Genomic DNA, 27667 nt, shown 5'->3' on the forward strand with positions numbered 1-27667 from the left:
ATTTCAATCTGGAAAAAAAAATTCAATTTTTTTTTAAAAATGCTGCCATGATTGATGTCAGGGGCTTCAAATCGCTGAAATCAGGTGATAGATTACTTTGGAATCAAAAATTTAAAAAGTGGGCGGAGCCAACAACAACAAATCAGATTTTCCCTATTGACTTCAATGAGAAACCTTTAAATTGCAGTAATTCTCACAGTATTTAAGCCAGAATACCCAAACTTGGCACCATAGGTCATTGGGTGACTGGGGTCAAAAAATTTTAAAAAAAAGTGGGCGGGGTCTACAACGGCCAATTAAATTTCAGCTATTTGTTTAAATGGGAAAAATTCAAACTGCCGCTGCTCTTAGACTGTTAATGGCATGGTACTAAAACTTGGCACAGTTGGTCACTGGCGGACTGTGACAATGTAGATTTCATTTTGGGGACGCTAAAAAGTGGGCGGAGCCACAAACAACCAGATTTTCCCTATTGACTTCAATAAGAAACCTTTAAACAGCTGTCATTCTCAGTTTTTAAGCCACAGCACCCAAACTCGGCAGGGTGGGTCAGTGTGAGACAAAGGTCAAAATTGATCAAAGTGGGCGGAGTCTACATCGGCCAATCAAATTTCAGCCATGTGTTTAAATGGGAAAAATTCAAACGGCCGCCGCTCTTAGACTTTGATTGGCACAGTCTTCAAACTTGGCGCAGTTGGTCACTGGAGGACTGGGATTAAAATTCAAAAAAGTGGGTGGAGCCACCAACAGCCAATCAGATGACAAGCCAACATCTTGTGGTTTCTTCAGAAACGACACATTCTAGTTATTATTCTTAGCCGCGTTTTCTATACGCTACTCCTCCTACAGTTACACCACTTCGACCTATAGCAACTCGAGTTGCTTGTGCTTTTATAAGCGATCCCACCCTCGGGGCCCCCGTGGCGGGCCCCGGAAGCCCCCTTTTTTCCCATAGACTTTGACAGGGTACATTTTCAAATCACTCCCACTCGCCAGCCTTTGAAGCTAAAGTCGCCAAACTTAAGTCACTTAGTCATGGGGTCAACCCGAAAATTTTAGGCACATTTCGGGGCCCCAAAAATGTGGGCGGGGCCACACAGAACCAATCAAAATCTCCCCATTGACTGTAATGAGACCTACAAATTGCTACTCCTAAAAATGTTGGAGTACAAATTCCAAACTTTGCAGACTTGGTCGGCACCCACCCTAGTACCTTGCTTGTGCTTTGTTACCCGATCCCACCCTCCGGGCCCCTGGCACAGGGCCCCCAAAATCCACGTTTTTCCCATTGACTGACAGGGAAAATTTTCAAATCGCTCCCAGTCGCACAGATTTTAAACTAAAGTCACCAAACTTGGGTCACTTAGTCATGGGGTCATCCCGAAAATTTAGGGCACATTCCGGGGACCCCAAAAAGTGGGCGGGGCCACACAGAACCAATCAAAATTGCCCTATTGACTATAATGAGACCTTCAAATTGCTACTCCTCCCACATTTTTAGGAGTACAAATTCCAAACTTTGCAGACTTGGTCGGCACATACCCGAGTATCTTGCTTGTGCTTTGTTAACCGATCCCACCCTCCGGGCCCCTGGGGCGGGCCCCCGAAAACCCCTTTTTTTCTCCCATAGAGTTTTATTGGAAAAATGCAAATGTTTGTCACTCATACAGCTTCGGAGTGAAACTCACCAAACTTGGGTCACTTAGTCATGGGGTCAACCTGAAAATTTCTGTCACATTTTGGGGACATTAAAAAGTGGGCGGAGCTACAAACAACCAATCAGATTTTCCTTATTGACTTCAATGAGAAACCTTTAAATTGCTGTCATTCTCACAGCATTTAAGCCAGAATACCCAAACTTGGCACCGTATGTGATTGGGTGACTGGATTCAAAAAATTATGAAAAAGTGGGCGGAGTCTACAACGGCCAATCAAATTTCAGCCATTTGTTTAAATGGGAAAAATTCAAACTGCCGCTGCTCTTAGACTGTTAATGGCAGGTTTCCCAAACTTGGTACAGTTGGACAATTTAGGATTAGGATTAAAATTTTGAAAAGAGGGTGGGGCCGAAAACAACCAATCAGATTTCTTTCATTGATTTCAATATGGAAAAAAAAAAATTCAGAAAATTGAAAAATGCTGCCATGATTGATGTCAGGGGCTTCAAATCGCTGAAATCAGGTGATAGATTACTTTGGAATCAAAAATTTAAAAAGTGGGCGGAGCCAACAACAACAAATCAGATTTTCCCTATTGACTTCAATGAGAAACCTTTAAATTGCTGTCATTCTCACAGTATTTAAGCCAGAATACCCAAACTTGGCACCATAGGTCATTGGGTGACTGGGGTAAAAAAAAAATTTAAAAAAAGTGGGTGGGGTCTACAACGGCCAATCAAATTTCAGCTATTTGTTTAAATGGGAAAAATTCAAACTGCCGCTGCTCTTAGAATGTTAATGGCAGGGTAATAAAACTTGGCACAGTTGGTCACTGGCGGACTGTGACAATGTATAGCTCATTTTGGGGACGCTAAAAAGTGGGCGGAGCCACAAACAACCAATCAGATTTTCCCTATAGACTTCAATGAGAAACCTTTAAACAGCTGTCATTCTCACAGTATTTAAGCCAGAATACCCAAACTTGGCACCGTAGGTCATTGGGAGACTGGGGTCAAAAAATTTTAAAAAGTGGGCGGGGTCTACAACGGCCAATCAAATTTTAGGCATTTGTTTAAATGGGAAAAATTCAAACTGCCGCTGCTCTTAGACTGTTAATGGCAGGGTTCTGAAACTTGGCACAGTTGGTCACTGGAGGACTGTGACAATGTATATCTCATTTTGGGGACGCTAAAAGTGGGCGGAGCCACAAACAACCAGATTTTCCCTATTGACTTCAATAAGAAACCTTTAAACAGCGGTCATTCTCACAGTTTTTAAGCCACAGCACCCAAACTCGGCAGGGTGGGTCAGTGTGAGACAAAGGTCAAAATTGATAAAAGTGGGCGGAGTCTACATCGGCCAATCAAATTTCAGCCATGTGTTTAAATGGGAAAAATTCAAACGGCCGCCGTTCTTAGACTTTGATTGGCACAGTCTTCAAACTTGGCGCAGTTGGTCACTGGAGGACGGATTAAAATTCAAAAAAGTGGGTGGAGCCACCAACAGCCAATCAGATGACAAGCCAACATCTTGTGGTTTCTTCAGAAACGACACCTTCTAGTATTTAATATTGCATGTATTCATGCCTTTATAATCTGTCTTATTCTTTCAATGAATATAGATATAGGATTTTATCATCACACTGGCTGGTAATTTTACAGCGTAGGTTCCAATGTAGATTGCAAGGTTATACGTGCGCCTTGTGCCTGTGTTGTTAGGATATATTTACATAAAGCCAGATGAATTATTGGGTTACTTACGATCACGGCGTGCTATACAGGATTTTGCACTACATGTGTCTCTGCACGTTATATCCATCTTCTTATCGGGCCTCCGTGGTTTCCAATCGGCTCGTGGTAATCTATGTGACTGTACTCCCCGCTGACTCAGCACACTAGCGCACTCTTCCAGATGCTGCCCAGAACGCTGTATATCAGTCCGATGATATTGCAATGTGTATGAAAAAGCCGATCTCCGTCCACACTACCTTTTCATACACATTGCAATATCATTGGACTGATATACAGCGTTCTGGGCAGTATATTACCGGTGAAGGGCCCGGTACGTACTTACGCGTGTGAGGGTTTGGACAACCCCCTTCCTTTAATCCTAATTATTGCTAACCCCCTATAACTGTTTAACATGCATTATTTCACTAGCCACGCATAGCCATGACAGAATGTTATCGGTAGATTTCTAATCATGCAGGAGATAACTACTGATTTTTGTTTCAATGGTTATAGTTTTTGTGATTATATCAATGAATGGATTACTATGCCTGTTTCCTATACATATCGTGATTTTTAAGTAGGTTTTTATTCTTATTTGACTTAATTTGGCATCACACAGGATCATTCTGTGAATCTATATACCACAAAACCTGCATTCCCAGTTGGAACACAATATTTTTTTTTCCGTTTCAGGATTGCATCCTAATTTGGAGCGCATCCAGGTTCTGCCGATGCACCCCAGTTTCCTCTTTGTCTGATTCTTGATATGCCCCATGTGGTTTGGTGGTGTATCCATCGTACATTCCACAATAAGACACACTCTCAATACTCCCATGCACTTGGTAATCACATGTTGGGTTTCTCCTGAAGTTCTGCTTCCGAATTCAGTCCTCCACCAGTTTTAACCCCTTAAGGACATAGGACGTACCGGTACGCCCTATTTCCCGAGTCCTTAAGGACCAAGGACGTACTGGTACGTCCTAACTTTAAAATCGGCATTCCGGCACCCCAGGGGTTAATTTGAACAGGATGCCGGCTGAAATCATTCAGCCGGCATCCTGTTAAAACGCCGGGGGGGTCCTTTCGGGGGGGGGGGGGGGGGGGGGGCGCATGTGACCTGCGGTTTGCTGCGCTTTTTGCAGTTTCTGATCCCCACGGTCCCTGACACACACACACACACACACACACACACCCCTCTTGCACGATTTGATGGTGGAGGGTGGTGCAGGGGGGGGTGTCGCAGGCGGTGGGGGCGTTGCGGGGGGCGTTGCGGGAGGCGGGCGTGCGGCAGGCAGGATCGCGATCCCCCGCCCGCCTCCCATTGCATAATCGTTGGTGTACAGTGGGTATACCAGGGTGCCAGCACATTGCTGGCACCCTGGTATAAACGGCTGACATCGTTGATGCGATGTCAGCCGTTTAACCCTTTCCATACAGCGGTCCATACGGACCGCTGTATGGAAAAGGTTAACAGTAAGAGGGAGCTCCCTCCCTCTCCGATTGGGGGGCTGCTGTGCCTTTGCAGCCCCCCGATGGGAGAGGGAGAGAGCCCCCAGACAGCCCCCCGAAGCCCTGTCCTCACCCTGCTCAGGCGTCCTGCTGTCCATGGGGCTGAACAGATCTGTGCTGAAAGCATAGATCTGTTTAGTGTAAGTAAAATACAGTACAGAAACCTATATAGGTTCTGTACTGTATTTTACAGACATCAGACCCACTGGATCTTCAAGAACCAAGTGGGTCTGGGTCAAAAAATTTAAAAAATAAGTGAAAAAAGTTAAGATTAAAAAAAAAAAAAAAACATTTATCACTGAATAAAAATTAAATACAATACACTACACATATTAGGTATCGCCGCGTCCGTAACGACCTGCTCTATAAAACGGTCATGTTACTTTCCCCGCACAGTGAACGCCATAAAAATAAAAACTGAGAAAATTGAAATTTTGCCCACCTTACTTCCCAAAAAAGGTAATAAAAGTGATCAAAAAAGTCGCATGTACGCCAAAATAGTACCAAACAAACAGTCATCTCATCCCGCAAAAAATGAGACCCTACTCAAGATAATCGCCCAAAAACTGAAAAAACTATGGCTCCTAGACTATGGAGACACTAAACAATTTTTTGGTTTTAAAAATTAAGTTATTGTATAAAACTTACATAAATAAAAAAAATTGTATACATATTAGGTATCGCCGCATCCGTGACAACCTGCTCTATAAAATTACCACGTGATCTAACCTGTCAGATGAATGTTGTAAATAACAAAAAAAAAAGTGCCAAAAAAGCTATTTCTTGTTACCTTGCCGCACAAAACAGTGTAATATAGAGCAACCAAAAATCATATGTACCCTGAACTAGTACCAACAATACTGCCACCCTATTCCGTACTTTCTAAAATGGGGTCTCTTTTTTGGAGTTTCTACTCTAGGGGTGCATCAGGGGGGCTTCAAATGGGACATGGTGTCAAAAAAAACAGTCCAGCAAAATCTGCCTTCCAAAAACCGTATGGCATTCCTTTCCTTCTGCGCCCTGCCGTGTGCCCGTACAGCAGTTTACGACCACATATGGGGTGTTTCTGTAAACTACAGAATCAGGGCCATAAATAATGAGTTTTGTTTGGCTGTTAACCCTTGCTTTGTAACTGGAAAAAGGAGATTTTTGTATAACTTACCAGTTAAATCTCTTTCTCGCTCTTCCTTGGGGGACACAGACCTTGGGTATAGCTCAGCTCCCTAGGAGGCGTGACACTAAGTAAAACTGTTAAGCCCCTCCTCCATCAGCTATACCCTCAGCCTGGAGATAGAGGCTACCAGTTGCGTGTCCAAGTAGTGAAAGGATAACAACCAATAACGGAAACAACCAGCCAGCAACCCAACGGGGCGCCAGACCATAACCCTGTAACCAAACACAGAAGGGTGGGTGCTGTGTCCCCCAAGGAAGAGCGAGAAAGAGATTTAACTGGTAAGTTATACAAAAATCTCCTTTTCTCGCCCATTTTCCTTGGGGGACACAGACCTTGGGACGTTCAAGAGCAGTCCAAGAAGGGAGGGACCACAAACCCAAGGCGGAACACCACCAGAGCATCAGGAAACCGCTGCCTGCAAAACCAGGCGGCCCAACGCAGCATCCGCTGATGCATGCGTATGCACCCTATAGAACTTTGTGAAAGTGTGCAGAGAGGACCAAGTGGCTGCTTTGCACAACTGTTCAGCCGAGGCCCGATGCCTCTGCGCCCAGGAAGCTCCGACTGCTCTGGTGGAATGAGCAGTGACGCCAAAAGGCGGAGGTCTGCCCTTGGCTCGATAAGCCTCAGACACCGCCAGTTTAATGAAACGGGCAATAGCCACCTTGGAGACCGCCAACCCTTTGCGCGAACCCTCCGGAACCACAAACAGGGAGTCCGTGCGCCGAAAGGACCCGGTGACCTCCAAGTAAATCCTCAACGCCCTGACCACATCCAGACGGTGCAGTTCCCGTTCTCTGGGGTGGGAAGGAGAGGGACAGAGCGACGGAAGGACGATGTCCTCATTGATGTGAAAGGCGGAGACCACCTTTGGCAGGAAAGTCGGGACAGGCCGAAGCACAACCTTATCCTGGTGGAAGATCAGGAAAGGTTCGGAGCAAGAAAGAGCCGCTAACTCCGACACCCGTCGGAGAGACGTGACGGCCACAAGAAAGATGACCTTGCAGGACAGAAGGCGAAGGGAGACCTCCCGTAAAGGCTCGAAGGGGGCTGATTGGAGCGCCGAGAGCACCACATTCAGGTCCCAGGAAGGAACTGGAGGGCGGTACGGCGGAACAGAGTGAGCCACCCCTTGTAAAAAGGTCTTAATTGGCCCTAGAGGGGCCAGGGGACGCTGGAGAAGAATAGACAGCGCCGAAATCTGACCCTTCAGAGAACTGAGGCACAGCCCCAGGTCCAGACCCGACTGGAGGAAGGACAGGATTGTGGGAAGAGAAAACCGGAGAGGTGGGATGCTCCGGGACTCACAGAACCCCAGATAGGACCTCCAAACCCGATAGTAGATCCTAGAGGATACGGGCTTACGAGCCCGGATCATGGTGCGGACTACGTCCGCGGAGAAACCCCGTCGCGTTAAGACGGCGGTCTCAATAGCCACGCCGTCAAACGTAGCGAGCCTAAATGCTCGTGGAAGATCGGTCCCTGAGAGAGAAGGTCTTCCCTGGAGGGCAGTGGCCACGGTGCGTCTGCCAACAGCAACATTAGGTCGGCGTACCAAGACCGGCGGGGCCAATCCGGGGCGATTAGAATCGCGGGGACGCCCTCTGCCGCGATCCTCCGAAGAACCCGTGGCAGGAGGGGAAAAGGAGGAAAGACGTACAGAAGGGAGAATTCGCGCCACGGAAGGACGAGCGCGTCGGCGCCGTATGCCTTCGGGTCCCGTGCCCTGGCCAGGTATAGGGGGACCTTGTGGTTGAATTTGGAGGCCATGAGGTCCACGTCGGGGCGACCCCAGCGAAGACAAAGGGCTTCGAACACCTCTGGGTGCAGGGACCATTCTCCCGGGTCGATGGTGGACCGGCTGAGGAAATCCGCCGCCCAGTTGTCCACCCCCGGGATGTAAATCGCAGATAAGGCCGGCACGTGCGTCTCCGCCCAGAGGAGAATGAGGGTCACCTCTTGCATCGCTGCAGCGCTGCGAGTGCCTCCCTGATGGTTTATGTATGCCACAGCCGTGGCATTGTCCGATTGGATCCGAACAGGGTGGCCCCTCAGCAGATGGGTCCAGTGTCTGAGGGACAGAAGAATCGCCCTCAGTTCCAGAATATTGATTGGAAGTCTGGACTCCGATAGAGACCAAACGCCCTGGACGGACCGGGGAGGGAAAACCCCCCCCCCACCCCCGTAAGCTGCCATCTGTGGTAATCACCAGCCAGTTCAGTGGAAGGAAGGACTTCCCCCTTAGAGGGATATGCAACCACCAGCCGAGGGAAGCTCGAGCCAGGGGAGGCAGAAGAAAGGTCCTGTCCAGACTCCTCAGTGATTTGTCCCAGGCCGACAGAATTGCCCTCTGAAAGGTGCGGGATCGGAATTGTGCGAACGGCACCGCTTCGAAACAGGCAACCATCTTTCCCAACAACCGCATGCTGGATCTGAGGGAAGGGCGGTGATGACGGAGGAGACTGCGAACCGACCCGCGAAGGGCCAGACGCTTGTCCGACGGAAGGCGGACCTCCGCCAACTCTGTATCCAGGAGCATCCCCAGGAAGATCAGCCGTCTGGAGGGGGTAAGGGAAGATTTGGGGTGGTTGATAATCCAACCGAACCGCGTCAGGGTCTCCAGAGTGAGTTCCACACTGCGGGATGTCTGAGAGAAGGAGGGTGCCTTGACCAGGATGTCGTCCAAGTATGGGAGAAGAAAAACACTTCTTGAACGTAGAAGGGCCAAGACAGGGGCCAGGACCTTGGTGAACACTCGAGGAGCAGTCGCCAGACCAAAGGGAAGGGCGACGAATTGGAAGTGATCGTCCCCCACCGCAAAGCGCAGGAAGCGGTGATGACATGGAGCAACCGGAACGTGGAGGTATGCATCCTGAATGTCGATTGAGGCCATGAAATCCCCTCTTTCCAGGGAGGCCACTGCGGACCTGAGAGACTCCATCCGGAATCTCTGCAGTCGGAGAAAACGGTTCAGGCGTTTTAGGTCCAAGATCGGACGCACTGAGCCTTCCTTCTTGGGAACCACAAAGAGGTTCGAGTAGAACCCCCTGAACCTTTCCGTCGGAGGCACGGGGGCGACGACACCCTTGTCCATTAGAGAGTGAATGGCCGCGAAGAAGGCGGCCACTCGTACGGGATCTCGCGGAGGACGGGATCGGAAGAAACGGTCTGGCGGAATGGACGCAAATTCGATTTTGTATCCGCAAGATACAATCTCGAGCGCCCATGCGTCTGAGATGTGGGCCCGCCATACGTTCCTGAATAGGAGAAGGCGGCCCCCCACCCGGGTGGGTGGGGGCGCACCTTCAGGCAGAGGGCTGCTGGCCTGTGGGAGCCCGTGCAGGCTGGGACTTGCGCCAGGTAGGTTGCGTCCGAAAAAACGCCTTCTTGCGTCTATCCTGGGCTGGGCCAGAGGAAGAAGAACTGGCCGCGGGTCTAGACCCGGTGGGCTTGCGAAAGGACCGAAAACGGGACGAACCAGCGCGACCACGGGGGGCGCCCATTGGCCTGGACTGGGGGAGGTGAGTACTCTTCCCACCCGTGGCCTCTGATATAAGTTCGTCCAGACGGGTTCCAAACAGGCGGGAACCCGTGAATGGTAGGCCGGCCAAAGAGCGTTTGGAAGCGGCGTCCGCCGCCCAAACCTTCAGCCAGAGTTCCCTCCTGACAGAAACTGCCAGGGCAGAGGAACGGGCAATGAGGGCACCCGCATCAAGGGAGGCCTCACAGACGAATTTTCCGGCCTGAACAATTAGTTGGGCTAAGGAACGGAGGTCCTGAACAGGGACGTCCGACCCTAACTCCCGTTCCAGTTGCAAACCCCATTCAGAGACCGCTTTGCCAACCCAGGCGGAGGCAAAGACCGGTCTAAGGGCCGAACCAGAGGCAGTAAATATGGCCTTGGAGAGGGATTCCGTACGACGGTCCTCAACAGACTGGAGGGAAGATCCGTCCTGTACAGGAATAGTAGTGCTTTTGGACAGGCGAGCCACGGGAGGATCAACCTTAGGCGGGGATGTCCACGTGGTCACAGAATCCGCTGGAAAGGGATAACAAATGTCCAGCTTTTTGGGTGTAATAAAGCGGACGTTAGGCCGAGTCCAAGCCTTGGATACCACAGAAGAAAAATCAGCGTGTATGGGAAAAACCTTGGAGGCCTGTTTGGGGCGGAGAAAGGACACGCCGGCCTGTTCAGAGCTGGGGGGGTCATTGTGTAGCTGAAAGGTATCACGGATGCTAGTGACAAGATGCCCCACCGCGGACGCCAATTTGGACGGAAGCTCTGAGTCCATGTCCACGTCCGAATCCGCCAGTTCTCCCTCAGAAAGCGTATCCCTTTGAGAGGATAGACTTGACTGAGCTCGCACGCATGGCGGAGAGAGCGAAGCATCTGGAGAAGATGTGCGCTCAACCCTTGAACGTTTCTGAGTATGCCGGGCCCTGGAAGATTCGCTGGGAGGCAGGGAACCAGTGGGGGCGGCAGAAACGGTAGTCCCAGCGGGTGCGACAGGGATTGTGGCAGCCTGCGGGAGAGGCGGTCTATCCACGAGACGGCCCACTACGTGTGTAAGGCTTTCCACCGCCTGAGACAGAGACCTAGCCCAGTCAGGGGGTTCAGAGGCACCGGGGGGCGCAGCGGGAAGCGGGGCCTGACATGCAAGGCAATGCGGCTCAGATTGCCCACGCGGAAAAAGTTCCTTACAGGCGGTACAGGCATGGTACCAGGGTTTGGGGGCACCTGTGGGATCTGACATGCTGAAGTGTGGTTGTACTCTAATATAGAGACCACAAAGGGTTATAGCAGCTATGACCAGGAGGGTTAGGAGAGGGTTAACTGTCCTACCAGTGCCTCAGAAGAACGTCAGGAGATGGCCCAGATCAGCAGCAGCAGAGAAGCAGTGAACAGCAGTGAGCAGCAGAGAGCGCCCACAGAAGCCGAGCGATGTACACAGGAGGTTAGAGTCCCCCACCGTGTCCCAGCTTCCTGTCAGGAGTGAGGAAGCGCGGGAAACCTCAGCAGAAAGCGCGGGGAACAAGCTCCGCCCCCTCCAGCGCTTGAAATGTCTCCTGTGAAGGAGAACGTAGCTCCGCCCCCAAAATGACACGCGGAAGCCCCGCCCCCTGCCGGGACCGCTAAGCCCCGCCCCCCGTTCTCGGCGGGAAGGGGGAGAGAGAGAAGAGAAAAATGGAGTCAGCCCCGAATGAGGGGGAGGGGGGGGGGGGAGAAAGATAGCAGCGTGGGGGGGAAAAGCGTGGGGGTGCTGAGGATGCTGCTGTGCTGCATTGTCCTGCAGATGAGCGCTCAGAATGAGCGACCACGGGTGCCCCCCTTACCCAGAGGGGTAGATGCTGCAGATAGGGACGGGGTATGGGCTGGAATAGCCATCTCACCGTGCGACGTCTTCACCCTCAGTCCTTTCCAGCAGGGTCGCCCCTTCAGCCACTGGCACCGCAGTGGCAGGAAGCTGGAAGAGGGGCTTGGCGTGCGGGCGACCCCCTAGCTGGCGGGATGTAGGGGAGCCATTGCTGCCCAGATCCTCCTATTGCTTCTGTGGGGGAGGCAGCAGTGCAGATAAGTTGGCACTGGCGCAGCTCAACCCCGGGAGAGCAGAGAGGTCAAATGCGTCTCTGGTATCCCTAGGAAAAAATAAAATAACAAAATTAGAAGAAAAAGTAAAAATAACAAGGAGAAAACAGCCCTGCAGTAGCAGGGAGTGTCTTGCCTCCTTGGACACTAAGCTAAAACTGGTAGCCTCTATCTCCAGGCTGAGGGTATAGCTGATGGAGGAGGGGCTTAACAGTTTTACTTAGTGTCACGCCTCCTAGGGAGCTGAGCTATACCCAAGGTCTGTGTCCCCCAAGGAAAATGGGCGAGAAAAAAATATTAAAATGGAAAATCTGCCAAAAAAGTGAAATTGTGAAATTGTATCTATTTTCCATTAAACCTTGTGCAACACCTAAAGGGTTAACAAAGTTTGTAAAATCAGTTTTGAATACCTTGAGGGGTGTAGTTTCTTAGATGGGGTCACTTTTATGGCGTTTCTGATCTAGGGGTGCATCAGGGGGGCTTCAAATGGGACATGGTGTCAAAAAAACTGTCCTGCAAAATCTGGCTTCCAAAAACCATACGGCGCACCTTTCACTCTACGCCCCGCTGTGTGGCCGTACAGTAGTTTACGGCCACATATGGGGTGTTTCTGTAAACGGCAGTCAGGGCAATAAAGATACAGTCTTGTTTGGATGTTAACCCTTGCTTTGTTAGTGGAAAAATGGGTTAAAATTGAAAATTAGGCAAAAAAAATGAAATTCTCAAATTTCATCCCCATTTGCCAATAACTCTTGTGCAACACCCAAAGGGTTAACGGAGTTTGTAAAATCAGTTTTGAATACCTTGAGGGGTGTAGTTTATAAAATGGGGTCATTTTTGGGCGGTTTCTATTATGTAAGCCTCGCAAAGTGACTTCAGAGTGTCCCTAAAAATTGGGTTTTTGTAAATTTCTGAAAAATTTCAAGATTTGCTTCTAAACTTCTAAGCCTTGTAACATCCCCAAAAAATAAAATATCATTCCCAAAATAATTCAAACATGAAGTAGACATATGGGGAATGTTAAGTCATCACAATTTTTGGGGGTATTACTATGTATTACAGAAGTAGAGAAACAAACTTTGAAATTTGCTAATTTTTCAAAATTTTTGGTCAATTAGGTATTTTATTATGCAAAAAAATTATTATTTTTTACTTTATTTTACCAGTGTCATGAAGTACAATATGTGACGAAAAAACAATCTCAGAATGGCCTGGATAAGTCAAAGTGTTTTAAAGTTATCAGCACTTAAAGTGACACTGGTCAGATTTGCAAAAAATGGCCTGGTCCTTAAGGTGAAAATGAGCCTGGTCCTTAAGGGGTTAATCCCCTTCCACTTGTTTGACGGCATTCAAGAACGTCCTATAAAATGTAAATGTGTGTCTACCATTTTAACTTGTTTTAATGTTATTACTCCTGAAGAGGATTTTATACCCCCGAAAAACTATGCCCACAGCAATAAAGTCTGCAGAATGGATCCATCTCAGACAGCTGGGGGACTCTTAGTTTGAGAGGTGTGGGGAACAAGTGTCTTGAGTGTATCTTTTATCCTCCCACTCTGGAGTACAGAGTAAAAACTGGTAGTTGGAAATAACTTGCTACTTAAATGCACTTAGGTTGAGCACCTCTCCTGACAGTTTTCTTTGCCATTGGTTAAAGAGGACATATTTGTTTTAGTAACTACTTTGCTTTCCCCATTTAACCATTCTGGAGCACCTATTCTTACTATGTTGTACCATTCCTGTATTATTTCTAGTTTATAAACATATTGCCAGTAGTCTGTAGAAAAAGTACTGCTGGGTGTAGTGTCAGATTGTCCAATCAGTGCTGCTGGTGTCAGACTGCAGGGACACTCCCAACTGGTGACATCCAACTGTACCTTTACTGTAAGCTGCTGGCAATTCATTCATGAACAGGTCCTCCAAGTTATCCTCTATCCACAGGATAGGGGATAACTATATTAGATTGTTGGAGGTCTTATCGCTGGGACCCCCACCAATGACAATAATGGGGGTCCCCTACCCCCTGCTGAAAGGAAAGAGGCGGCCGGTAGGGCATGTGTGCACCCGTTCATTTCTATAGGAATTCTTGGAAAAGCCAAGCTGTGCCCTCTATCTCCAGAACTCCCATAGAAATGAATAGTGTGGCCATGTGCATGAGTGACTGGCCACTCCATTAATTTCAGGGGGGCTGCAGAGGGTATGGGGCCCCCGTTCTCGTGATCAGAGGGGTCACACCAAACAGATCCCCACCGATCTAATAGTTACCCCCTAACCTACCTAACCGGAATATCGCTTTAAGTCTATGGAGAAGGGAGAAGCAGTAAGCAGAGGATCTACCAGGACTCAGTAGCTAATAATTGTGATAGCTCAACACAAGTGCTTTATTTTGTCTATAGGCAGACATCAGCAACTAATTTGCATCCACCAGCTCATGAAGAACTGAGCATAAAAAAATGCTGCATGCAATAATAAAAATACCAAAAAAAAACCTCTGCTAATATAATCAGATACAAGTGACATAATGGCCAGTGTTACTCCTCACGTACACACATGGCAGCTTACTCAAAAATGAGCTGATAGTATTTATGCATGCTTTAAGTCTCCTAATGCAATTTAGCATACTTGCAACCAGCATGCCCAAGTCCTCACTTTACTGTTGTGCAAGGCAGAACCCCATTGAATGCATATGTAGCCATGACAGCTTTTTTTCTTTACTTCACAGAAAGTCAAAACTTACTTTTCTTTTTTGATTGCCCAGTAGGAGAAGATTGTGCAGCAGGCATGCCTGGTTTCTCATCCTCCTCTTTTATTTCTGGCTTCACATCTTTATTTTCTTCTGGTTCCATTGGCTCAGGTTTGCAGTCTTCAGTAGAAAGGTCAGGTTTCTCCTTTTAAAGATATAACCAAATAATGGACCTCATCTTTAGGTTATTCTAGTCACCATGAGATATCTCGATTTCTACAACTGGTACAATTAGGGTCTGTTTAAGCTAGCATTAGGACTATCATTTACTATGAAAGCTGTGACATGATGACAGACCTAGCTTCCAATGGACCAAAACTTACAATAACTGACCCCACTGACTATAAATGATATCCAATGAAGTGTTCTAAGTATTTGGGGAAACTTAGTATTGAATTGGTATCAAGGCAAAGTACAAGCGCATCTCAAAATATAATCGAAAAGTTAATTTTCTTCAGTAATTCAATAGAAAAATTCTCATTACATAAATTCATTACACAATGATTTCAAGCATTTCTTTCAATGTTGAGGATTGTGGTTTACAGCTAATGAAAACCCTAAAGTCAGTATGTTTTTAATACAGAAATGTTAGCCTACTGAACCTCCTTTTGCATGAATTACTGCATCAATACAATGTGGCATGGAGGCGACCAGCCTGTGGCACTGCTGAGGCGTTATGGAAGCACAGGTTGCTTTGAGCCTTCAGCTCGTCTGCATTGTTGAGTGTGGTGTCTCTCTAAACACTTAGTGACACGTCAGTTATTTCCATCATTGTAAGCCAAAAACAGTATTTGAGTCTCCACAGAAAGATCAGGGAAAGATTTGCACCAGTTCTTTGTTTAGACACACCTGATTTTGCCTCACAATCACTGATTGAAAACACTGACCTAATACGGACTGTGAATAAGGCATTATTCCTCTTGACAATACCCCACCAATTCTCTATGGGGTTTAGGTCAGGTGAGATTGCTGGCCAATCCTGCACAGTGATACTGTGGTTATTAAACCAGGTATTGGTACTTTTGGCAGTGTGGGCAGGTGCCAAGTCCTGCTGGAAAATTAAATCAGCATCTCCATAAAGCTTGCCAGCAAAGGGAGGCATGAAGTGCTCTAAAATTTCCTGGTTAGACGGCTGTGCCGACTTTGGACTTGATATAACTCAGTGGACCAACACCAGCAGATGACATGGCTCCCCAAACCATCACTGACTATGATAACTTCACACTGGACTTCAAGTAACTTGGATTGTGTGCCCCTCCACTCTCCGTCCAGACTCTGGGATCTCGTTTTCCAAATGAAATGCAAAGTTTTTTCATCTGAAAACAGGACTTTGGCCAACTGAGCAATAAAAATAGTCCAGTCCTTTTTCTCCTTAGCCCAGGTAAGATACTTCCGACATGGTCTCTGGGTCATGAGTGGTTTGACACAAGGAATGTGACAGTTAGGGTCCAATCACACGTCTGCAATTTTTTTCCAGATTCGTTCCGGATTTTGCGGACACGTTCCTTTTCAATGGGGCCGGAATGGATGTTATGTGCTGTCCGTATCCACATTTCCAGATCCGCAATTCTCTTTTGTGGCTCGCCCTTCTTGTGGAGAGTGTCAATGACTGTCAAGCCAGTAGTCTTCCCCATTATTGTGTCGTCTACTGAACCAGACTGAGGGACCATTTAAAGGATATGGAAACCTTTGCAGGCATGTTGTGTTGATTAGCTGATTAGAAAGTGTGACACCATGAGTCTAAAAGACTGAACTTTTGCACAATATTCTAATTTTCTCAGATAATGACACTTGGGTTTTGATTAGCTGTAAGCCATAATCATCAACATTAAAAGAAACAAACACTTGAAGTTTAGAGTTTCACTTTTTGAACTGAATTACCGAAACTAGGTTTTCAATGGTGTTCTAATTTATTGAGCTGTACCTGTAAATTGTTTAATGTATACTATTTCAGTTTAACAAGGGAGCCTATGGGTGACAGGTGGCCAATGGATGTTTTTTCAAAAAGATGCAAAGGATGGATATTTTCAAGTTTTCATTTATGCAATCTGTAGGGTGTGAACAAAGAGGTAAATAATTTGAGTTGCTGCTGCCGCCCCAATTAACATTAATCTGTATTTATTTTCTGATTAATTCTACTTCTCGATACCACATGGAAAGGAGATTGAATGGAGCAATAGTACATGGTGGTTCCGATTGCTGCAGTGCTGTACTTGTGGGGTAATGTGGCACAGTGCAAAAGGGACATAGGGTACATCTGGACAGCTATTTTGGGAGTGACAGCTGTCATGCAACCAAAGATCCAGTGCAGCGGGGCTGCTACAGAAATAAATTGGGTCGCCGCACGACTCGAACATTTGCCAAAACCATGTGCGAGTTATGCTGCGATCCAACTCATTACTATGGCAATCCTGTTACACTGTGCTACATGCATGCAACACATTTTTCACCCATAATCGCAGCATACTTGTACCCTTAGTCCCCTTTCACAAGCAAATTTTCCACGTGGGTGCAATGCATGACGTGAATGCATAGCACCCACACTGAATCCTGACCCATTCATATCAATTGGTCTGTGTACGAGCATTTTTTTTCACGCATCAGTTCAGCGTTGCGTGGAAAAACACAGCATGTTCTATATTCTGCATTTTTCACGCAGCCCTGGCCCCATAGAAGAGAATGGCGCTTCACTGAAAAAAGAATTGCATCCGCAAGCAAGTGCGGATGCAATGCGTTTTTCAGTGATGTTGCTAAGAGATGTTGTTTGTAAACCTTTAGTTTATCACTCGTGTGAAAAAAAAAAAAGCTTAAAAACGCATAGCACCCGTGCGGAAAACACTGAACACAAATCAGACAAAACTTGCTTGCAAAATGGTGCGAGTTTCCCTGAATGCATGCAGACCTAATCAGTCATGTTCATGTGAAAGAAGCCATAGTCTCACTGCAGCAGTACAGTTGGGCTGCTGGGTCTCACATTGCTGCAGGTGCTGTGTTATGGTAGAAGTGGTCACCAAGCAGTGCAATTCGTGTAATTATCAATGGTGACAGGAACTATGGATTTTGATGAAAGAGCCTTACGGTCGTGTTTATAAACCGGGGCAATAACGCAGAGCACAGCATTATGAATGTGCAATAGAAAGGAACTGAACGAGTACAGCATCTTACTCCCTCTGGTCTACAAAACTACATAGCAATAAAAATGTATACACTTTACCTCAAGTGGTTCATCTTTGGGCTCAGCTATAGGCTCATCCACCGCTGGTTCTTCCTGTTTTATTTCCATCTTAACTTCTTGGACCAACTGCTCACTAGTAGGTTGCTGTGAACTCATATCAGGGCTGTTAGTTGATGGCGGATTGGATGTTGGTCCCTCCATAACAGCCGTTTGCTGTGAAAGCTGTTTGATAGAGAATTTATAGATAATTCGTACTGGATGCTAGGGGGGTGGCAAGTTGTCTTCTATGAAGACTGAATAATTATTGTACATTTCACCAGTTGATTTCATAGTTTTACACCATCTACTACTTTCACAACCTTCTCTCTATGCACAGTAAAGCCTTAAGCACACGACAAATCACGTATCCACAAAAAATACGGATTACATCCATGTGCATTCCATATTTTGCCGAATGGAATAGCTGCCCCTAATAGAACAGTCCTAGCCTCGTCAGTTATGCAGATAATAGGACATTCTATTTTTTTTGCGGAATGGACATACGCACTCCGAATGCACACGGACCTGAGGCATGCTTAAACCAAGGCCACATTCACATCTCCATTTAGGAGATGCATGCAAAATTTGTTGCCTAGCTAAAATCCGGCCTCTATGCCAGAAACTGGTCAGATCACCGCCGGACCTCAGTGCAGTCAGTGGGGATCTAGTGGTGAAGTAAAGGATCCAGCAATGCCAGAACAGCCCGATAGACATCCTAAACAGAGATGTCAACATGGCCTGAAATTAACACTCTCTAGAATACAATTCACTTTTTACATAGAAATAAAAGACAAGGTTGCGATCTGTACATCTTACAACTACGTGCTGCCCTCTGAGAGCATCAGGACAGTACTAGCTCCATCCCTTCACTACTCACACAATATGTAACCCAAAGTGTACACGTACCAAACACTGAGCACCTAGGAGAGCGGATTCTGTCTCAAAAGAACAGCATGGTGTGAACCTATGTATAGCAATACCCCATTATTTCTACTTATCTAAAAGGGGTTGTGCAATAGGATAGGGGATAAATAACTGATCGGTGGGGGTTCAACCACTGGGACTCCCACTGATCTGATGAAGTGGCAGGTCACACATCAGTCCAGTCACTTGATTCATTCTCTATGGGACTGCCAGATTTAGCTCAATTTCTGACGGCCCCATAAAGAATAAATAGAGAGGAAGACACATGCCCAATCTGCCACCATCAGATCGGGGGAACAGCACCAACGTTCTGGGCATAATGGATGTCCCAGCAGTCAGACCTCCATAAATCAGTTTCCACCTATTCTGTGAATAGGGGGAAACTGTAAAACTTGGCACAACCCTTTTAACCTTTTAAAGCATAATGCCATACGCGTAAGGCATTAGGCGCCAGTCTTTTGTTTGGCGCAGGCCTCTGCAGTGAGCACACTCCATATATGATCGTGCTGCCCCCGTCATTTAACCCCTCCCATGCAGCGATCATTGTTGATTGCAGCACCTGTGGAGTTATGCAGAGGGATACGGCTCCCTCTGCCTGCCGATCAGAGCCCCCACAGTGAAATCATGGAGCTCTGATAGTTTGCCATGACAGCCTGAACATTGTTGAAGCCTTTATGGCAATCTTCATGCTGAACTATATATGAGGCATAGCTCAACATGGAGAGAATAACAATCCTATTCACCCTAATAGATCTCTTACTGTGAATAAAAAAGGTATAAAAAAAAGGAATAAAAAGATCCCATATACTAGCCCCCTAATGGCAAAACTTTCTTGTGCAGTGAACGCTGTAATGGGGGAAAAAAATGGATTTTTTGTACTCACCGTAAAATCCTTTTCTCGTAGTAGATATTGGGTGACACAGCACCATGGGTATATGCCCAGCTGCCACTAGGAGGCCGACACTAGAAACAAAAAAGTGTTGGCTCCACCCCTCTGCTAGAGCCAAAAGAACTCAGTCGGTACAAAAGCAGTAGGAACGCCACACCTGAACAAAAAATAAAATTGAAGGGGGACCACCAACGAGAAAAGCACAGAAAGGGTGGGATCTGTGTCCCCCCCAATGCCTACAACGAGAAAAGGATTTTACGGTGAGTACAAAAAATCTATTTTTCTTGTGCATGGCATTGGGGGACACAGCACCATGGGACATCCCAAAGCAGTCCCTGAGGGAGGGAAGAAGAACGCCATATTGCCAACCTAAAGCACAGCTGCCTGTAGAACCTTACGCCCCAGGCTGGCGTCAGCAGAGGCCAGGGAATGAATATGGTAAAACTTAGAAAAAGTGTGAACTGACGACCAGGTGGCGGCCCGACTCTTCAAATTGAGTCTCCAAATTGCCCTGAGTTCGAGAACATTGATCTGCAGGGAGGACTCCTGAACAGACCAAAGACCCTGGACCGTGAGAGACTCGAAGACCGCACCCCAACTCGAGAGGCTGGCGTCTGTCGTGATCACCCGCCAACTGGGAGGGAGAAAGGATCGGCCCAGGGACACCGTCCGAGGAAGTAACCACCAGGAGAGATCTTGGCGAATCTGAGAGGGGAGACGGGCAAGGCGATCGAGACCTGCCGGGGACTTGTCCCACCTGGATAGGATGAACAACTGAATGTGCCGGGAGTGGAATTGGGAATGGCTTCGAATGACATGTCCTGATAGTCAGAGAGGACGGACCGCGAAGAAGATGCACCCCGCCTGAAGAGAAGAGACCTTCTCTGGGGGGAAGGAACACCCGCCCGAGGCGAGTGTCGAAGATCATGCCCAGAAAAGGCATCCTCTGGAGTGGGATGAGGGAGGACTTGGAGTGGTTGATAAGCCACCCGAACTGGGCAAGAGCCGAGAGGGTGATGCTCAGGCTGGACAGGTTGTCCTCCGAAGACGGGGCCCGAATCAGAAGGTCGTCCAGGTAAGGTACCAAGGCGACCCCCCTGGCACGGAGAAGGGTCACGAGGGGAGCCAACACCTTAGGGAAAACCCTCGGAGCGGAGGACAGGCCGAAGGGCAGGGCTACAAATTGGAAATTAGGAGAACCCACCGCGAAGCGAAGGAACTTTTAATGGGAGAGAGCGATGGGGACGTAAAGATAGGCGTCCTGAATGTCGATTGACGACAGGAACTCGTCCAACTCCAGGGAGGCTATCACGGACCGGAGGGACTCCATGCGAAAATGACGGACCCGGACAAAGTGATTGAGCGCCTTTAGATCCAGGATAGGACGGAGGGAACCGTCCTTCTTGGGAACAGTAAACAGGTTCGAATAGAAACCCCGAAAACGTTCCGACTCCGGAAACGGAACGATGACCCCTAGAGAGCGCAGGGAATGAATGGCCTGGAAAAAAAAAAACCGTCTGCCCGGGCGAGAGACATTTGGGGGGGGGGGGGGGGGGAGAGAGATGGCACGTAAGGAAGAACCGACCGGGTGGAAGGTCGGTGAATTCGATTCTGTACCCAGAGGAGACCACCTCGAGAACCCAAGCATCTTCTACACTTGCTTGCCAGACATCCCGAAAGGCGAGCAGGCGCCCTCCCACCTTGACGGAGTTCGAGTCATGCGAAAGGAGGCTTAGTGGACTGGGGGCGAGCAGGTTTGGGCTTGGCATGCCAAAAGGGCTTGGACTTAAAGGGGTTCTTCACTTTCATTTAACTGATGATCTATCCTCTGGATAGATCATCAGCTTCTGATCGGCGGGGGTCCGACACCCGGGACCCCCGCCGATCAGCTGTTTGAGAAGGCAGCGGCGCTCCAGCAGCGCCGCGGCCTTCTCACTGTTTACCGCCGGGCCGCCCGCCCACTGACGTCACGACTTGTATCAACTAGAGTGGGCACGGCTAAGCTCCATTCAAGTGAACAGAGCTTAGCCGCGCCCACTCTAGTTGATACAAGTCGTGACGTCAGTGGGCGGACGGCCCGGCAGTAAACAGTGAGAAGGCCGCGGCACTGCTGGAGCGCCGCTGCCTTCTCAAACAGCTGATCGGCGGGGGTCCCGGGTGTCGGACCCCGGCCGATCAGAAGCTGATGATCTATCCAGAGGATAGATCATCAATTAAATGAAAGTGAAGAACCCCTTTAAAGGAAGGCCTGGAGGACTTCTTATCAGATCGGAGGGTTGGGTGGAGGCGAAAGGACTGCACCCGAGAGGACGACCCAGGGAAGCGACGGCGGCGAGGCTGATTCTGGGGAAGAAGACAACTCTTACCGCCAGTGGCCTCCGAAATGAGCTCCTCCAAGCGCTTCCCACCAAGAAAGGGAAGAGAAATTAGGAACGAAGCCAGATGGTGCGGCGGATAGCCACAGAGTTGGCGGCCGCACGGCCGGCTGATTCCATAGAGGCATCACAAAGAAACTTGGAAGCCTGATAAATTTGAGAGGCAAGCACTGCCAAATCCCCCTGGTCAGAGTCCGCAGGTAAAGCACGGAGAAGCTGCTTTGCCCAGATAGTGCATGCAAATGCGGGGCAGATGGCGGCACCCGCCGCAACGAAAACAGACTTGGCGAAGGAGTCGACCCATTAGTCAGCGGGATCCGACAAGGAAGCCGCATCAGCCAGGGGAAGAGTAGTAGCCTTCGCCAGGGGAGCAACCTGAGGGTCCACCCGAGGGGGAACAGTCCAGAGATTGACAGAGTCCTCTGAGAAAGGATAAGGGACATCAGAGGCCTTGGTAAGATGAAGGCGCCGATCAGGGTGACGCCACTCCTTAGCAAGGAGCACGTCTGGATCCTCGCGATTCGGCAAGACCACCGTGGACCGTTTAGAACGGCGGAAGGACACCGACTCCAGGGGAGGAGGAAGAAGGAATGTCCTGCACATTGAGCGCGTCCCGAATGGCCTTGATGAGATCCTGTATGGCTGCCGACATCGCCGAGCACCGCTCAGATTCAGAATCTGAAGCGGAGGAGTCCCCAGGAGCGGCGGAAGCGGCAGAAAAAGAAATTTCGCCCGACTCAGACCTAACCAGGGAGTGATCCGGGGTAGCTGAGGAGGAGTGGGACCCAGCCGAGACCGTACGCGGTCGCTTGTGGGACCGCGTGCCAGAGCGAGAACGGGAACTGACGCCAGGCGCATCATCAGCGGGAGGGCCCCTGACAGAGGCGGCCGCAATCTGGGCAGGAAGACTGTCCAGGGACTGCGCCAGGGATTGTGATAGGCTGGCAAGGCTACCTATGGCCTGGGACAGGGTGACAGCCCATTCCGGAAGGACCGACAAAGGGGGGGCCGCAGGGGCGGACTGGGCGGGCCTGGGGTTGAGGCACTGCACACAGAGGGAAGTAGGCTGGCCGCATGGGAACTTCCTATTACACACAGAGCAGGCGTAATGAGTGGAAATGACTGCGGAGTGGGGGCCTGACCAGAGGAAGACATAAGGGCGGATGGTGGAGCCTGCAAAGAAAAAAGTCAGCCAAAAAAGGCTGCCTACCGCTACCAATGGTGCTGTGTCCCAGGGAGCCGATCGCAGGAGAGACTGCAAGATGGCGACGAGCAGAGCCAGGAGCAGGAGGAACCGGCCGTTCAGAAGAAACCCCCCCCCCCCCCCAGCAGCCCGCGCTGGATTGGGCGAGATAAAGACCTCCCAGGGCACCACCCACAGAGGGGAGGGATGCAGAGAAGCAGCCCGGGAAGCCTGGGCCTAGGCCGGAACAAAGCCGGGGTCCACAGTGACACAAGGAACGCTGCCGGTCGCGATCGCGGCGCCGGGCACTGCTCCGGCAGCAGAAGAGGGGACACAGCGCCAAGAGATACAGAAGGTAGGCGAATCAGCAGAAGGCCGAGAACGGCCGTCTTAAAGGGGCAGGCCCCATAAAAAAAGTGCGCCCCCAATGCAGGGATCCTGTCCCAGAAGAGGGGACACAGAAAGATGACCCCCGGAGAGTGTGCCCCCTAAATACAGAGGCTCCAGGAACATCAGAGCCTAAGAAAAGGGCCAGGCCACAGGAGGCTGCAGGGAAGACTCCTAAGGGGAGGGAAAAGGAGAAGAGGAGCGCCATACTCACCTTCCGATGTCTTCAGGCGCAGCATAACCACCCCCTCGGCGGACTCAACACCCGGAATTCCACTGCGGAAGCAGGTCACTTGGGGACTGGGTGGCCACCGGGTACCTGAGTACATGCCCGCAGAGGGGGCAACTAAGGTGGAGCACGATGGAGTCACCCCTGCCACCTGTAGAGAAAAAAATAAAGAAAATCAAAATGAGCAGGATGACCTGCGAAAAAAGAATAGCAGGTCATGTCTGCCTCCTACGGACACTAGAACTAAACTAAGTGAGTTCTTTTGGCTCTAGCAGAGGGGTATAGCCCACCTGGGTGGAGCCAACACTTTTTGTTTCTAGTGTCAGCCGGGCATATACCCATGGTGCTGTGTCCCCCAATGCCATGCACGAGAAAATAAAATAAAAACACAATTTGCCATTTATTTTTAGTCATCTCACCACCCCCAAAAAATTTGAACAGTGATCAAAGAGTCGTATTTAACAAAAATAAATAAAAATGTACCAATAAAAACTACAGTTCGTTATAAAAAAAATAAAAACAAGCCCTTATACAGTGAAGCTAGGGAGGCTCGTCCCTTTCACTGCCTAGTGTGGCCTTCGACTGAAAACAATGGGAGACAGACTACATGCAGTTGCCCGACAGCTTTCCTGAAAAAAATCCGCACCAAGTTTTGTCTGCAAAAGACTCTGAATGGCCCCTTAGAAAGTAAGAGCAACCAAGACTTACCGGAGTGTTTGGATGAAGCTGTAATGGTGGTGGTGCAGATGGGGTTGAAACTGGTGTTGACAAATTTGGCTGAGAAGAAGGCCTTGTTAATGACTGCTGTGGTAACTGCTGTGGTGGAGGTGTAGAAACAGATTGATCAGCAGCTGGAATGACAGATGCAGAACCTGGCAAGGAAGGGGGTGCCTGAAGAGGAGAAGTGGGGCTCTCACTGTTCTGTGGTGGCATTTGAGGCAAGGACGCTGTTGACGACATAGGCTCAGATGGTATTGATGCCTGTTGCGATCCCAGACCGGGGGGTGTGTGATGAGGTGTTGGTGTGCGGCTTGGAGCAGGAGATGGAGAATTACAATGAACTGGGGGCTGAATATTACTTGAGCAATGGAGTTGATTCACAGATGACGCTGGAGGGGGTATGGCAGGAGAGCTCACAGGATTTGGCATCTGGGCCTAATGGGGAGAAAGAAAAAAAAAAAAGTAAACTGAGCATGTACAGAAGAGTATGTAGGTGCCTGGGACTCCACATTATGAAGTCAATGGCAACTACAGGTAGAGAGAGATATATATATATATATATATATATATACACACACACACACATACACACACACACACACACACACACATATATACACACACACACACACACAGGATGAGGAGAAAGTCTGGACACCCTTTCCACTGGTGTTCTGTATAAAATGGACTTCCAGTGTTTTAAAGTATTAATTGGAAGGGACCCTGCATTATTTTGTGGACGCAACATTTTCAGCCACTATTTTGAAATCTGTGATTGAATTCAGTTCAGGTTTTTCCAATAGGAAGGGGGTCATGTGATATCAGTTTTGGCTAATATTGACTTACACACGCTGTAATGTAAAGAGTGAAATCTGCAACAATCTACATGCAGCGCATCGCTAGTGCCAAAGCAGATTTATTGTGCTTGAGCTTGGCCTTAACATTTTAAACAAAATGCTAGATAAAGAAAACAGTAAACCCATACCTGTGCAGATGGGCTCTGTCCAGTTGACGGTGGTACAGATAAACTAGAAGAATTTAGATTACTTGCATTCATTGCCCCACTAGTCATCACAGGAGATGATGCCTGAAACGAACTTGCTGACATGAACGGATTCTGCACAGACTGAGACATCGATGCTGGTTGTGGCATACGGGAAGGAAAAGTCAACTACAGACAAAAGACAAGGCGTATTCCTTAATTAGTCATCATATAAAAAGCAACTTATCAAAAATCAAGAGGTTTGTACGGAAAATGATAACTTAAAAGGGGTTGTCAGTTATTTTTTTGTTCTATGTTCCTAACTGGGCAAATATTACAACTTTCCAATTAACTCACTATCTCCAGTGGCTGGTTTCTCAGATTTCACTGAGGGTCACATAACCTGTGAAGTCAGCTTCTCTCCCTGCTCTGATAAAGGTCGTAAAAGAGACCCTGGCCATTGCACAAGAAGGTAGGGGGAAGATCCTGTGTGCATTAGCATTGTCATTATACAGGGGGGACTTCTACACTTCAAGTTGCTGTTGATTCTCCCAGCACTCAGGGCAGCTCTTGTATCCACTCCCTTAGCAGTGTCATTATACAGCTTGGACTTGTAGTCCTACACATACAACATGCTGCAAAGTCTCCCAGCAGGCAGACATGTCACGCAGGGCAGCTCTTGTATTCACTCCCTTAGCAGAGCAGGGGAGGGGCAGAGATTGTATTTATTGCATGTAAACAAAGGGCCAGAAGAGAACCAGGGAAATGAGGAAATAAGATTTTTGTAAAACTTACCAGTAAAATCTCTATTGCTCTTCATTGGTGACACAGAGACCGTGGGTATAGCAATGTCCTATAGGAGGCGTTGACACTAGTAAAAGCTGTTAGCTCCTCCCCTGGCAGCTATACCCCCTCCAGCCTGGAGAGAGAGCTTCAGTTTGTGAGAAGCAAGCTAACCAAGAAAAAAAACATGGAACACCAACCATGCCAAAGGACCCAACAGGTTCAAACCAGCAACTGCCACAACTGTGGCCAAACAACAATATCGGGTGGGTGCTGTGTCCCCCAATGAAGAGCGAGAAAGATTTTACTGTTAAGTTTTATATAAAAAAAATCTCGTTTTCTCTCCCATATTCATTGGGGGACAGAGAGACCGTGGGACGTCCGAGAGCAGGCCACAGGGGAGGAAGGAACACAGACCCATGGAGCCAGCTTCCAGAGGCGGTGCCCGCCAATGCATAAGTATATACCTGGCAAATTTGGTGACTGTGCGGAAGGAGGACAGTAGCCGCCCTGCACAACTGCGTGGCCGAACCTTGAATCTTCTGAGCCCAAGAGCGCCCACCGCTCTGGTGAAAGGAGCCGCAACACCGAAGGGTGGAACCCAGCCCCGGACAGTGTATGTTTAAACAAATGCAGACGTGCAATTGACACCCTGGAGGCCGCCAATGCCTTGCGAGGACCCTCCGGGAAGACAAAAACAAAGGAGAGCTCGTACGCCGGAAGGAACTGGAAGCTGGCAAATAAACAGTCAGAGCCCCGACAACGGCCAAATGACCCAACTCCCTTTCCCTAGGGTGTGATGGGGAGGGACACCGTGATGGAAGGATAATTTCTTCATTGTCGGGAGAAAGGAAGAACGGGCCAGGGAACCGCTTATCCCCGTCAGAACCAGGACAGGTTCAAAAGGGAGAATTCCGGAGTGCTGAAAAGACTAAAGGTCCGATCCCAAGGCGGTAAAGGAGGACAGTATGGAGGAACCGTATGGCCATTCCCTGGAGGAAAGTATTGTGGACCACGGGTGGGTCAGAGGATGCTGTAAAGCATACACAGCGCCGAACCTTACCCAGCCCAGAACTAATGTCCAAGCAAAAAAAAAATAAAAAATGATCCCTGCTAAGGGGAAGCGCTCCACGGAAACAGTAAGTGGTCCACCAATTTTCCCCGAGCCAACCAGGCTTGTGGGGAGACGGAAAAGCTGGCTGATAAACTACTGAGAAAAAACAGCATGTCCAACCGCAAGCCAGGGAATCAACACATTGGATAGTTAAAAGTAGAGACTATATGAGAATCATCGACGGAAGAATTCAGTTAGCAACCGTGTATTTAAGGTGTAGCAACACCGCTTGACTGAATCAATCGACCAAACCAAGATTAGAGAGAAAAAACTCCTGCCTCAAGGAGGAAGAATAGAAGGGGTGTTCCGATCCAGGAACGAAACTCCATCAACAGACATGACAGCACCCCCGCTCAGCCTGGCATGGTGAGTCTCAGTCTAGCCACGGAATGTGCAGTGAAAAGGCATGACTACATCGGACGGACATGGCAGTCACCAGTCAAGTCTCAAGAGAGGTAGTTGTACA

The 27667-nt window shown here is 48.7% G+C and overlaps 1 protein-coding gene across 2 annotated transcripts in view; it reads right to left on the reverse strand.

Annotated features, from left to right (window-relative positions):
- EP300 (E1A binding protein p300) overlaps window positions 1–27667 on the reverse strand; it is a 248573-nt gene that overhangs the window by 126255 nt on the left and 94651 nt on the right. For both annotated transcript variants that reach the window (XM_044302316.1, XM_044302317.1), the window contains exons 13-16: window positions 25308–25493; window positions 24311–24757; window positions 17616–17798; window positions 14396–14546 (exon numbers count right to left, since the gene is read on the reverse strand). In XM_044302316.1, the coding sequence (XP_044158251.1) occupies window positions 14396–14546; window positions 17616–17798; window positions 24311–24757; window positions 25308–25493 (967 nt within the window). The remainder of the gene's footprint in view (window positions 1–14395; window positions 14547–17615; window positions 17799–24310; window positions 24758–25307; window positions 25494–27667) is intronic.

This window comes from Bufo gargarizans, chromosome 7, assembly GCF_014858855.1.
Source record: "Bufo gargarizans isolate SCDJY-AF-19 chromosome 7, ASM1485885v1, whole genome shotgun sequence".
NCBI classification, from domain to species: domain Eukaryota; kingdom Metazoa; phylum Chordata; class Amphibia; order Anura; family Bufonidae; genus Bufo; species Bufo gargarizans.